This window comes from Cynocephalus volans, chromosome 1 (genome assembly GCF_027409185.1).
Source record: "Cynocephalus volans isolate mCynVol1 chromosome 1, mCynVol1.pri, whole genome shotgun sequence".
Taxonomy (NCBI): Eukaryota; Metazoa; Chordata; class Mammalia; order Dermoptera; family Cynocephalidae; genus Cynocephalus; species Cynocephalus volans.
In genome coordinates this window covers 294,177,263-294,190,164 of record NC_084460.1, presented here as the reverse complement: position 1 = coordinate 294,190,164, position 12,902 = coordinate 294,177,263, and the positions used below count along the sequence as shown (strand labels likewise).

Here is a 12,902-nt window from a genome sequence, read left to right as displayed (position 1 = left end):
TGATATCTGTTTCACATACAAGTGCTGTTTTGCCTTGTATTTAGGTTGAATTCATTAGGAAATACTATCTAAAGGGGCAGCGGGTACCATTGGAGGGCAGTAGCAAATTGCAGAACACTAGTTCTATCAACAGAAGGTTGCTTTTACTCAGCTCTGACTAAAGTCATTTAGGAATGTGGCCCTGTGTTGCTAGATGTTTTGTTTGGACAAGAGAAACCAGAAGTCTAATTTCTTATGTGAACACTCCCCGCACCCCCTTTTTAAAATGTAAGCTATGAAGTCAAAATTTTTAAATACTGCCCAGGTCAAACAAAACAAGTCTGTGAGCCAGATCCAGACCCCAGGCTTTCCATACATTACAATTTTCCTCACCTAGCATGTTGATTAGTGCAATGGTAATACTGAAAATGCTTACTGAAATAAAAAAATCTGGGTAACTGGGCAGACAATGGGAGCAACGTATACATAGTATGATTTAGAAATTCCTCATGCCAGCTTGCTGGGTTGCATGACCACACTGCATTCCCAGGTTAAACATACTGCTGGGTACCATGGGGACATGAAGCCGCATGCTACTATGTCACTTTATTTTTGCCCTTGCACCGCTGCTGCCGCTATGAGCTATCTGCATGTGTTTGATCCCACATCTGAATATGCCACTAGCACATACTATTAAAAAATAAAATTGAATTATGCAGAACAATGAAACAGGAATGTAAAAACAACTTTAGTTACTATGATAACTAAATTGTATGCTTAGGAAAAACTAAAAAAGACTTATTAAAATTTATTTTTAAATTAGGTATGGGCATGACAACAATAAAAAAAATTGGAGCAAAAACTAAAAATCTAGACAGAGTCTATATGCGTATTGCTCCTCCAGTGTCTAAATTCTCACTCCACTTTAAATAACCAAAACTGGAAGTCATAAGCGCTGCGTTACAAGTGTGATTTAAGCAAAAAGATAACACAGAACTCCAATCAACATACCCACACTCAAAGAAAAGGACTTGGCCCTTTATCCAAAGACAGGCAAATGAATATATAAGTTTAAAGTTATAAAAAAAATTCCATTTTTAGGAACCCCTGCTTCCAATGACTTCTCTGATTAAATGACCAACTGTAGTCCTGACTGAATCACATAAGAGACCTTTGACAAGTAACTGAGGTGACAGCCATTTGGACAAGTGAAGAAAATCTGTAGGTAATGACCTTTGCTGATCTTTGCAGGGACTTCTCAGGTAAAGCTCCTGTGTCTTGTGACGTGGAGGTACTCTCATCTTTTATAAGTGGTGCACGAGCATCCTCTTTTCCTAAATTAAAAAGAGAGAGAAAAAGAGAGGAAACAAGTAGATGCATATCAACTCATGGGATTTCTTCATTCAGATCTAGAAGGATTCTTGGATACAATTTGCCCCAAACTACTCACTTTACAGAAGAGGAACCCCAGGCCCACAGTGGTTAGGTGACTTGGCTAAGGCCAATCATGTCACATACCTGTATTAATGCTCACACTGAGCACTTAGGCTTGGCAGAACATTTTATCTATTTAGTGTTATTCACATGCTACACATCATACAACTGGAGAGAATCAAACTATGGTGAATTAAACTAAATCACTTGTGTGCCAAAAACTAGATGTTAAATACTGTCCCAGTCCACAATGAAGAACAGAGATGGGTTAATTTATTATGCACATCTGCTAAAATAAAACAAAATCAAAATAAATGTTAACTTTTAAAAGTACTTTGGTATCAGCCATAACAAACAAAATGGTAGAAAATAGATTATATTTATTAAATAAATAAATAAATAGCCCAACCCTGATTTCCCTTGTTTTTTTAGTGACATTATATAAAGAATAAAGTACTTAAAGTCTTTCAATGTATAATTTTCTTTCTTAAAAAACTTACAAAATGCATATTCACCAAGACACTGAAACCACATCTCCCCAGGAAAGAGGCAGTTAGGCTCTGAACCAGAAGTATTAAAAATACTTAAGAACAAAAACAGAAAATTGCACACTTCTGAACATTTAAAATTATATATTTTCACTTGTTACATTAGATTTCCCCCCCCCAAATATTCCTATAACTATATTGGAAATTACAGATTCTAGGAGTCACAACCAATTCATGTGGTTAACACTTAACACTCCAGACAGTTGAGAGAGACCTGTACTTACCATCCTTTATACATTACCATGGCCAAACTAAACAAATCCTTTTCAGGACTGGCTCCCTCTTATCAAAGGCTCAGCTTTAAAGCCAACTTTTACCATTCTGGGTGTACTCTGGAAACACTGACATGATCTGACCTACCAAAGCTTGAGAATGATCAATTATTTGCTTTTCTTTCTGTGCTGAAATCTACCTATCAAAATGCCCACTGAAAGCAGAATCTTCACCGTTTTCCAAGAAGAAAAAGCAAAAACAAACTTTCCCATTGTAGACACGCTGTCCATCAGTAAAAGAGGGACATCATCCAAGTTCATCTTTTATTTTAGGCCTAAAGTTCAGGATTCCAAAATCATCAGATGCTTCCAGAACAACACTTTTTATAATTTTGGGGAGAAAAAAAATCATACAAGTTGTTGATTTGTTTGACCTGTAACATACCTTGCCAATGTGTTCTGCTGAACAAGGTATTAAGGAAAGAATAGGAGGCTGGAATTACCATGAATGGATACACTCTACTTAGATACCTGACATCTGAATTTTTGGTCTCAAAAGCTGACAATCAAGACAGGATAGTGAGCAGACTGGTTTTTCTGAGATAGCTCAAATCCTGGGCAGGCAGCTTTCTTTGATGGTCATTGGTGGCTCCATCTTAAAATGACTGTTACTTCAGATTCCATCCCAAAATAGCAAGTCTTCTGTTACAAATGTTATAACAAGCTAAAATCAAAGACAGAGCACAAAGCCAGAGAAGTGGGCCCAATCATGATTTTCAGATATCACACCTGAACACGACCTTCTCAGGTTCTGTATTCATAAGGATATCCTGGCAGAAATGAGGCTTTGTTCAAACAAAGTTACATCCTAATAAATTAAACTGAAGTTTATTGCCTTGGAGGTGAGAATCATATATATGGTTAATGAATGTAAAGAAACACAATGCCAGGTTGGAAAGGTGAATCACTTTAATAGGTTTCCAACAAATGTGTCTTGCTACACTAAATAGCAAAGTTGTCAATTTAGTAAGAGAAGGTACTGCATTGTTTAATCACAAGATCATTAATTCATTTATTCCATGTGTATTTACTGAATACTTGGCCTTGAGGATTTAGTGGTAGGTAAAAGAAGCATGATTCCAGCCCTTATGGAATATATAGGCTAGTGTGGGAATGATGATATATAAATAATCACCCTATAAATATAAAATTATGAATTGTGATAAATGCTAAGAAGGAATAAACAGTCCCGAGGAGAAGAGGAAAATATATGATTTAGATTAAAGGTCAAGGAAAAGCCTTGTGAGGAAGTGACATTTGAGTTGAGACATGAAGATGATGTGTGCAGGAGTGAAGCGGGGACAAAAGACCCGGGGTAGGGAATGACACATGGGAAGGGACAGAGGCAGGAAGTTCTTCACACAATCAAGGACCAGAAAGAGGACTATGAGGCTGGAGCACAATAAGCAAGAATGGGCATGGCAAGAGATGACAATGAGAGGTAGAAGGAGGTCAAATCAGGTAGGGCCTTGCAGGACATAAGAAGTCAGAATTTAGGCCTAAATACAATGGGAAGCTGGCTACAGATTTTGTACAGAGAAGCACTACCTGTGGCAAGATCACAGCAGGCTAAGAGCTCATGTAGGGAGACCAGTTAAGAACTGGTTTAGCAGTCTAGGCATGAGAGGATAGAGCTGTGATGCAAGCACTGGAGACAAAATTAAGGCACATTTTGGAGTTGAACTAATAGGCTTTGGTGATAATTAGATATAAGGCTTAGTAAATATGAGAAGTGAAGGATTATTTCCAGCTTTCTGACATCTGTAGCTAGGTTGATAGAGGCATCATTTACTAGCACAGTAAGGACTAGAGGAGGAGGTGAAAATCAAGAGTTCTATTTCAGAGGTGGTTATATTTGAGAAGTCACCTGTGAGACCTTGAAGTGATGACATCGAGCAAGCAGTCCAACATGAAGGTCTGGAACTCAAGAGAGACCTGAGCTGTGGCTTTAAATACAATATATAGGCTGAGAACTTCCATCTTTATACTTTCCAGCCCAAGCCAGAGAAAGTAGATTCAAACCCTAGTCTATTCAACTATGAAGCTCTTCCGCTGCTCCACTCTGCTACGTGCATACTGTTAAGGAAGTAAGAAAAATTCACTGAAGAAGTGACTTGGGGCTTGAAGGATGTATATATAAGATGTTTCAAAGAGAAATAAGAAAGTTGAAGGTCACTGCAGGCAAAGGTCAGAACTTGCTAAATGCCCAGAGCCATGAAAGAGCTCTATATAGTAAAGGTCTAGTAAGTGATTTATTGTTGCTACTAACAGGTTGAGGACACAGTGCCAGGTGGGAAGAGACTGGAATGGTGAAGAAACAAGGCTGGTGGAGTGGTGATATAGGCCCTATGGCAGAGATTCTAGTTATTGCCCAATAATCTAATCTCTTCTTTCCTACTAATAAAAACCCCAACTTTTAGCTGGGCATACTGCAGCCCAGTTAAAAGACCACATCCCTCAGCCTCCTTGCAACTATGCATGACCTGCACATCTGAGTTTTTGCCAATAAGATGCAGGGGAAAGTGCTGTTAGTGACTTCCAAAAAGTATCTTTAATGGGCAGAGGCAAAGCCTTCTCTCTTTCCTTCTTCCTGCTGGCTGGAATGTGGATGTGAGAGCTGGACCTCGAGCACCCAGTTAACCACTATGCAGAGCAGCACAACAGAATGAGCTGAAGACTGTGGAGCTCTCCTACAAGCCCTGGCCTGCCCACCCCTAGTCTTCCTTAACATGAGACAGAAATAAACTTTTCTGTTTAAGTCGTTGATATTTTAGGATTTAATGATATTCTCAGCAGAACATACTTTCTAACATACAGGTCTAGACAATGAAACTGACAAGCTTGAACACTATCCTATAAAGAATTTAAAAAGCCAGGGAAATTTTTCTCTCAAATGTTATGTATCACATTTGTATTTCAGGGTTATAAATTTGGTAGCACTCAGGAGTGGAGAGACAACGGTAGCAGAGATCTTAGAAAGGTGGGGTTAGAGTCTGGGTGAGACACAATTAGAACCTGAATTAAGATAGTGGTGGTGGTAAAAAGATTTACAAACTCTGACAAATCCAAGCTTGTTCCATCTCTGAATGAAGGGCCACAGAAATTTATAATTTCCAAAGAGCACTCAATGAAAACTGCAATATATATTAATAAATGAAAATATGTCCCTTTTAGATTTCTCAAAATCAATCAACTAGGAAAACTTATGGGCCCCTCTCCCTAGTGAAATGTAGGAATGACAAGAGTCCTCTCACAAGAGCAAGGTAACATACATTGTGGATAATCATTTGCTATGCTGCAAGCTTGCCAGACATACTGAGTGCTGATGCTTATTCTAGGACCCCACATCCAGCTCCTGCCAGGGCCTAGGCTCAGGAGGGACCACCTCCAGGAGCACCAATGAGTTCCCGTCTTCACAAAATCCCCAGCCCAAGCAAGTTTCTCACTCTGAAATAAAGCTAATGAAACCATATGATGCTAGAGAGTTTTCACAGCATATTCACCCACATTATCTCATTTGATTCACAACTTCGTACCATGGATAAAGTAAGTATTGTTATTCCAGCTTCACTGAGAAAACACAAGCAATGAAGAGACAGAGCCAACTGATGCCAGCATACAAGGCTGCTGGTGCTAACTGTGGTGACTTGCTCTCCACACAAGCACAAACTGGAGCATTATGGGAAGAGCCATGAAAACCTCTATCAAGATATTACCTGAGTGGCCATGGGACTTCCTGAAATGCTGGAGTCAACCAGTGAAGGTCCTGAATATCTATGGAGTGTCAGGAAGCTCATGTTAGAAATAAGACAAAGATGCAAATAAGTATTTAAAGCAGATGGTGCTGGTACCTGCTGGCAAGCAATGTGCACACAAGCAATGAGAAGGGAGCAGGCAGAGTCTAACAGAGCAGCTAACCCCTAAGCTGAAAATGGGAAGGCTAAGTAGGAACTGGCTAGGTGGATGGGCTTGGGGAGCATTCCAGAAAAGAAGAGAGTGTGCAAAGGCACACAATTAAGAGTAAACTGAGTGGGAGGAAGGCTTTGTGTGTCTAAATGGGTTGTAGGAACGAGACCATGAAAGGCCTCACATGACATTCTAAAGAGTTTGTATTTTATATTTTAGGGATTGAAAGGCACTGAAAATTTTGAAAATAACATGATCAGAATTATATTTGATGAGAAGTAAATGGTCAGTCTACTGCTCCTTTAATCTTTTATTCTCCAGCTGCTTTTATGATTTTCTCTTTGCCTTTTTTTTTTTTTTTTTTTTTTGATGTATCTAAATTTAGATTTTTTTTTTTTCTCTTTTTTTTGTGACATGCCGCACCGCGCTGAGCCAGTGAGAGCACCGGTCATCCCTATATAGGATCCGAACCCCCGGCGGGAGCGCTGCTGAGCTCCCAGCGCCGCACTCTCCCGAGTGCACCATGGGGTCGGCCCTAGATTTTTGTTTTTTAATTCTACTCGCAGTCATTGGTCTTCTTAAATCTGTGGTTTGGTATCTCACTTGTTATGGAAAATCTCAGCCATTATCTTCAAATTTCACCTTTGCCCATTTCCTGTCTCATTTCCTTCTAGGACAAATTAAATTTATTTAAACGTTCTCACTCTATTCTCTATGTCTCTTGCCCTCTCCTCCACATTTTCTACTTGTCTCTCTATGCAATACTCTAAATAATTTTTCTTACTGCCTTCCATTTTATTAATTTTCTCTTCAGCTTTATCCAACCTGCTATTAAATCTATCCACTGAATTTTTCTCTTCAGACTAAACAAATATATACTTTTCCTCATCCACTGAGTTTTAAATTTCATTACTTTAATGTTTGTTTCTAGAAGTTTTTTTGGTTCCTTTTCCAATTTGCTATGTCACAATTCATAGTTTTCTGTTTCTTGCAGATATCTTCAAGCTTATCTTTCATTTCTTTAAACAGAGGAAACATACTTTTTTTAGGCTCTGATGATTCCAATATCTGATGACATTTTTGAAGGGCTGCCTCTGGTGTTTGTGGTTTCTCAAGGTTCTTACCTTTGGAATATGGTTTCTTTGGGTGCCTGGTTGTATTTATGTGCTGGTCACTGAATAATCTGAGGCCTAGGTTGAAGAAACCTTCCTTTTGAAAGAATTTCCACTTGATTTTGCCAGATACCCAGAGGCACTACCAGTCCTTAAACCAATTCAAGACTTGAGATTCCTTGGTTGACCCAGTCAGCTTGAACCTAGGCTGCAATTGCATGTGAGTGGTGGTATGTTTCACATCCACCCTGATGGTGTAGCCCTTTCAGGTCCCAGCTTCACATGAGGAGTCTAGGCTTTATTTCTGTCCCCCAAAACCGCTGGTCAAATCTGCAATGTCATCTGGGTTCTAAATTCCAATTTTAACCTGGTGATGTGTAATGCCTGTCAGCTCTTTAATGCTTTAAGAAAATTTTTTTTAATCCAAATATTTTTGGTAGTTTTTCAGTCTATCTGAATGATAGCCAACCATTACTACTAACAGAAAGTGCTTAGGATTTATCTTTTAGAAACATTCTTCCAGTGGCAGTATACAGCATAGATGAGGAGCAGTGATAGGGATAAGAACAAGTGAAGAGGGCAGTGATGATCTTCACGGGAAACACAAGCACGGAGACAGTATAGAAGCCATTATGATAATGCCTAATGTTCTATTAAGGCAGTAGCACAAGGGATGGAGAGAAGAGATAGGTGCTTTCACATTTATTTTTCTCAGCAACCCCATTGGGAAAGTATTACCATCCTGAGTTTAAGGAAAAAGTAACCAGCAATGTAAGGAGGTAAAGTAACTTACCCCAGGGTTCCTCCAAGGAGACGGTTAGTAGAGTGGATGTCAGAACCTAGTCTGACTCCAAGTCCTTCCCACCACAGCATGATAAGCTTTGGAAGAAAGACTGGTGCATATGGGTGAGTTCCAATGAGGGTGGGAGGGTTTTGAAAAAATGTATGATTCAGTTATGGACAAAAATTGAAGGGTTTAAAATTTTGGAAGCTGCCAAATGATAAACAGCTTTCTTCATATAATTTCACTGCTTCTTTTCATAGGATGACAGCATGGGCTTTGGAGTAGCAAGACCTAAATCCAAAACTAGGTTCTGAACCTTGAGCTATGTGACTTTGAACAAGTTATTCTTTCTCTCTGTCTGAATTTCCTCCTTTGCAAATCAGAAATAATTTATATGAGTTATATTTACAGGTAGTGCCCTGGCTACAATAACAAATTGTTAGATACTATTAATGTTGTTGTTAGCTCTTGCAATGAGTTTTGAGTGAATCCAGCCATGTTACCCAGGACACAACTGACTGGACAGTACAGGTGTACAGAACAATAGCTAATTATAAAATAGGTCTGTTGGGAAAATATAGGAAAATGGTCAGAGCCCCTCAGATGTTCAGAATCTTGCTGAGCATTTGATATAACTACGCACATGCACCCAGGTGTTCCTTGGCTATTGACTAATGTAATTGTGTATGTGCGCCCAGGTGTCCTGGGTTAGAGACTTATGTATAAAGAATGAGTGGCTCTGATCCACGCCCCCTCCCCCCCGGATGCCCACAGGGGGCCACAGGGAGGACGCTACTGCTGCTGGAGGTTGTTGCTGTCAGTGCCCACAGAATGCCCTGAGAGGCCACCATGGCTGCCACCAGACCTAAGCTGCTGCTGCCGCTGTTGAAGACTGAGCTCCTGTCATCTGTCAATGGCTCCCGGGATCTTTCCCAATTACCGAGCATGGATCTGTGTGTGAGGGGTCTGGTAACCCAGCCTGGCATGTGAGGGGTCTGGTGACCCAGTCTATACAATGGGTTTGAAAGGTCTGTGAGTCCTAGCCCTGACAATATAAATGGAAACTTAGTATAACTAAAATAATGAAATGTTTTGGCTTTAGTGTAGCTATTGCCTCAACCCGACAACTTGCGTATTCCTGTAGCTTTACAAAGTCATGTTTCCTCATGTATAAAATGTAACCTACCCTATGGAGTTAATGGTTAAACAGAATTAATGTGCAAAAGTGCTATAGTGGCTAAAACACAGAATTCAATAATAGCTATATAATATATGCAAATTGCATATACTTTTCTGTATACCTGGTGTATGGTGTACAAAGTAAGGAGGGACAAGCAATGACGCTATGTAGATAAGCACAGGCCAGGTCAACATTAAGGAGTTTGGATTTATCCCCAAAACAATGGGGAGCTATAGAAAGATGGAGGCAAGAGACTGACATGATTTATGAAGAAGCTTAGACAGGTTTCCATATGGGGAACAGATTTAGGAAAAGTGAGACGAGGCAGGAAGGCCAGTTAGTAGGTTACTGAAATAAATCAGACTAGTGGGAGGAAGAGTGGAGGGCCTGGATAGAGTTATTTAGAAGGCAAAAATGACATGATTATTTAGATGCTAGTGGAGAGCTGGGGTGTAGAAAGGAGTATCTGAGGTAGAGTAAGGAGTGAGAAAGACTGCCTAATATCCTTACAAAAGAGGTTCTCAAAATATGGCTCCCTGACCAGCAACAACAGCATCACGTGTGAGTTCTTAAAATTCAAATTCCTAGGCCCCACCCATTACCTCCCAACTCAGAACATCTGGGAGCAGGGACCAGCAGTCTGTACATTAACAAGGCTTCCAGGTGATTTCTAATGCACACTAAAGTATGAGAGCCACTGTTATAGATGGATGAGCAATGAGCCGCCATAGGGAGAGTATCTTTGGGCAATCAAGAGGGGATGTAAGTTCAGTCGGTACTTAGTGAGTTTGAGGTATCAGATATTAGATCCAGCACTTGAGAGAAAGGTCAGGACTGGAAAAAGAAAAGAGTGAGTCACCTGTATATGAATGAGTGGACTGGCTCTCTCCAAGATTGTTCAGAATTAGAAGAGAAGAGGATCTGCCACAGAACAGTGAAAAAGTCAACATTTAACAAAAGCAAAGTAGAAAAGTTTGTAAAGGAAACAGGTGTGGTCAGAGAGGAGAAAAAGCAGGCTAATGTGGGGTCAGAGATGCCAAAGACAGTGTTTCAACAGGGAAAGCATGTTCAGCTGTGTGGACCTAGTGACAAGGTCAGAGGTGACCCTAATGAGACTAATTTTAATAAAAGGAAGGGAAGTCAGGATGCTGTGCCTGAGAAATTGAGTGGGAGGTACACTGTGGGAATGAGGGTGTGGAATGGACTCAGGAAGTCTGATTGTGAAAGAGTGGAAGAATACAGGGTGGCAACTGTAGGGGGAGAGAGAAATCATGACATGGTCTTTAATATTTTATTTTTTTACGATAAGGAAGTCTTGGCCATGGTTAATTGCTGATGGAAGGAAACCAGTAAAGAAGGTGCGGTTGAAGCGGGCACAATTAGGAAAGGGAGGTGTCCCTGGGCAGGAAGGGATGGGACCCAGAACCCAGGGGAAGGGATTAACCTCAGGAAAAAGGACAGAGAGACTCCAACTTCACTGTATTTGTATTGAAATAAATGGAGGAGGGCAAAATATTAGACACAGCCATCTGTAAGTCTGGTGGCCAAAAGCTGTGGGGTCTCACAGTGGGCAGCTAGGGAAGGTCGAAAAGACCCACTACACGATAGCTCAGTGTTCCACACTCCAGAAGAGGGTCGAATGTGAGTGGCATCCCAAAACAGTGGCCCTGAACATGCCAGGCATTGTGCTCTATGCACTCAAACTAATCATTAGTAACTCATCATTGAGCCCCAGTAACACACACCTGGTGTTGTGTTAGATGATGCCTTGTTAGCTAATTGTCTGGCTGGGGTAATTCATAACTAAAGCCAAAACGTTTCATTATTTTAGTTATACTAAGTTTCCACTTGTACTGTCAGGGCTAGGTCTCAGACCCTTCAAACCTATTGTACAGACTGGGTCACCAGACCCCTCACACGTAGGTCCATGCTAGGTAATTGGGAAAGATCCCGGGAGCCACTGGCAGACGACACAAGCTCAGTCCTCAGCAGTAGTAGCAGCAGCTTACAGCAGATCTGGCGGCAACAGTGGTGGCAGTGTTCTTGGGGCATCCGGGAGGCACTGGCAGCAACAGCCTCCAGCTCTTGCAATAGTAGTGACCTTCTCAGGGCCCCCCTGCGGGCAGGGAGCACTGTGGATTGGAGCCGCTCGTCCTTTATACTTAAGTCCATAACCCAAGACACCTGGGTGCACATACACAATTACATTAGTCAATAGCCAAGAAATACCTGGGCGCATGTGTATATTTACATCAAATGCTTGGCAAGATTCTGAACATCTGAGGGGCCCTGACCATTTTCCTATATTTTCCCTTCAGGTGATTTACATACACCACCACATTTAATATTCTCCAACAGTTCAGTGAGGTAGGCAGGGATTATCAGGCCAATTTTAGAGATAAGGGAAATGAGGCTCACAAAGATCAAATAGCATGCTAGCTATGGTTACCAGCTAGGAAATGGCAGGGGCAGGATTCAAACCTAAGTCTCATGAAGGCGACACCTCATCCTCTACCCGTGATGCTACACTCACTGTAGGGAAAGTATAGGAAAATGGTCAGCACCCCTCAGATATTCAGATTCTTGCCAAGCATTTGATGTAAATATGCACGTGTGCCCAGGTGTTCTTTGCTTATTGTCTAACGTAATTGCGCATGTGCACCCAGATGTCCGGGGTTATGGACTTAAGTATAAAGGACGAGTGGCTCTGATCCACAGCACCCTTTGCCTTCAGGATGCCCCTGAGGGGGCCACATGAAGGCCATTTACTGCTGCTGGAAGCTGTTGCTGCAAGCTGTTGCTGCCAGTGCCCCCAGGATGCCCCAAGAGGCCACTGCTGCTGCTGCTACTACTGCTGACGACGGAGCTCATGTTGTCTGCCCATGGCTCCCAGGATCTTTCCCAGTTACCTAGCATGGACCTGTGTGTGAGGGGTCTGTGGCCCAGCCAGGCATGTGAGGGGTCTGGTGACCCAGTCTGTGCAATGGGTTTGAAGGGTCTGAGCCCTAGCCCTGACAATATAAATGGAAACTTAGTATAACTAAAATAATGAAACGTTTTGGCTTTAGTTATGAAATGCCTAGCAATACAATTGGTGTAGTCATGTAGCTTGGCACTCACCACTGGGATCCAAACACCATCCAAGGAAGTGAGAATGGAAAATAAAACATGATATTTGAGAGATATGCCTGAGTGATAAGTACTGGGAGAGTCAATCAACTCTATTTTGGACACATTTTAGGTTTGGCGTGACAACAGAACAGAAGCATGATGATATCCCTGCCCAAGCTGGACATACGGTTCTACATCTTGGAGTAGGGGTTGTATCAATTAGGTGACAACATCATCTGAGAGTATACAGATGGGCAGAGTCTGTGAAAAGAAGGCCTTAACATATTAGGAGCAATAAGATGAATGAATGAATGAAACCCAACCTGTAAGAGGACATAAAAATCTCTTCTCCTCCCAATTTTCCTGCATTGTTCTAATTTACAGACTAGTGAGAGATTGAGGAGGTACTCATTCTGGCAAAATTTGTTCATTCTTCTTATTAGGCTAACCAGGCAGATGCCTGCAGGTTCCTGAGTTGGAACCATGCCCTGACAGTGAGGCTTTCTCCCCAAACCTGAGTCTCTCACAGGGTCTTTACACTGATTCCCATTCCCAGCTATTAACTGTGTTAATTAT

General features: G+C 41.3%; 1 protein-coding gene across 6 annotated transcripts in view; it reads right to left on the bottom strand.

The window, feature by feature from the left end:
• Window positions 1-12,902, bottom strand: part of DIS3L2 (DIS3 like 3'-5' exoribonuclease 2) — a 401,609-nt gene that overhangs the window by 230,988 nt on the left and 157,719 nt on the right. For all 6 annotated transcript variants that reach the window (XM_063104706.1, XM_063104715.1, XM_063104740.1 and 3 more), the window contains exon 7: window positions 1,213-1,313. In XM_063104706.1, the coding sequence (XP_062960776.1) occupies window positions 1,213-1,313 (101 nt within the window). The remainder of the gene's footprint in view (window positions 1-1,212; window positions 1,314-12,902) is intronic.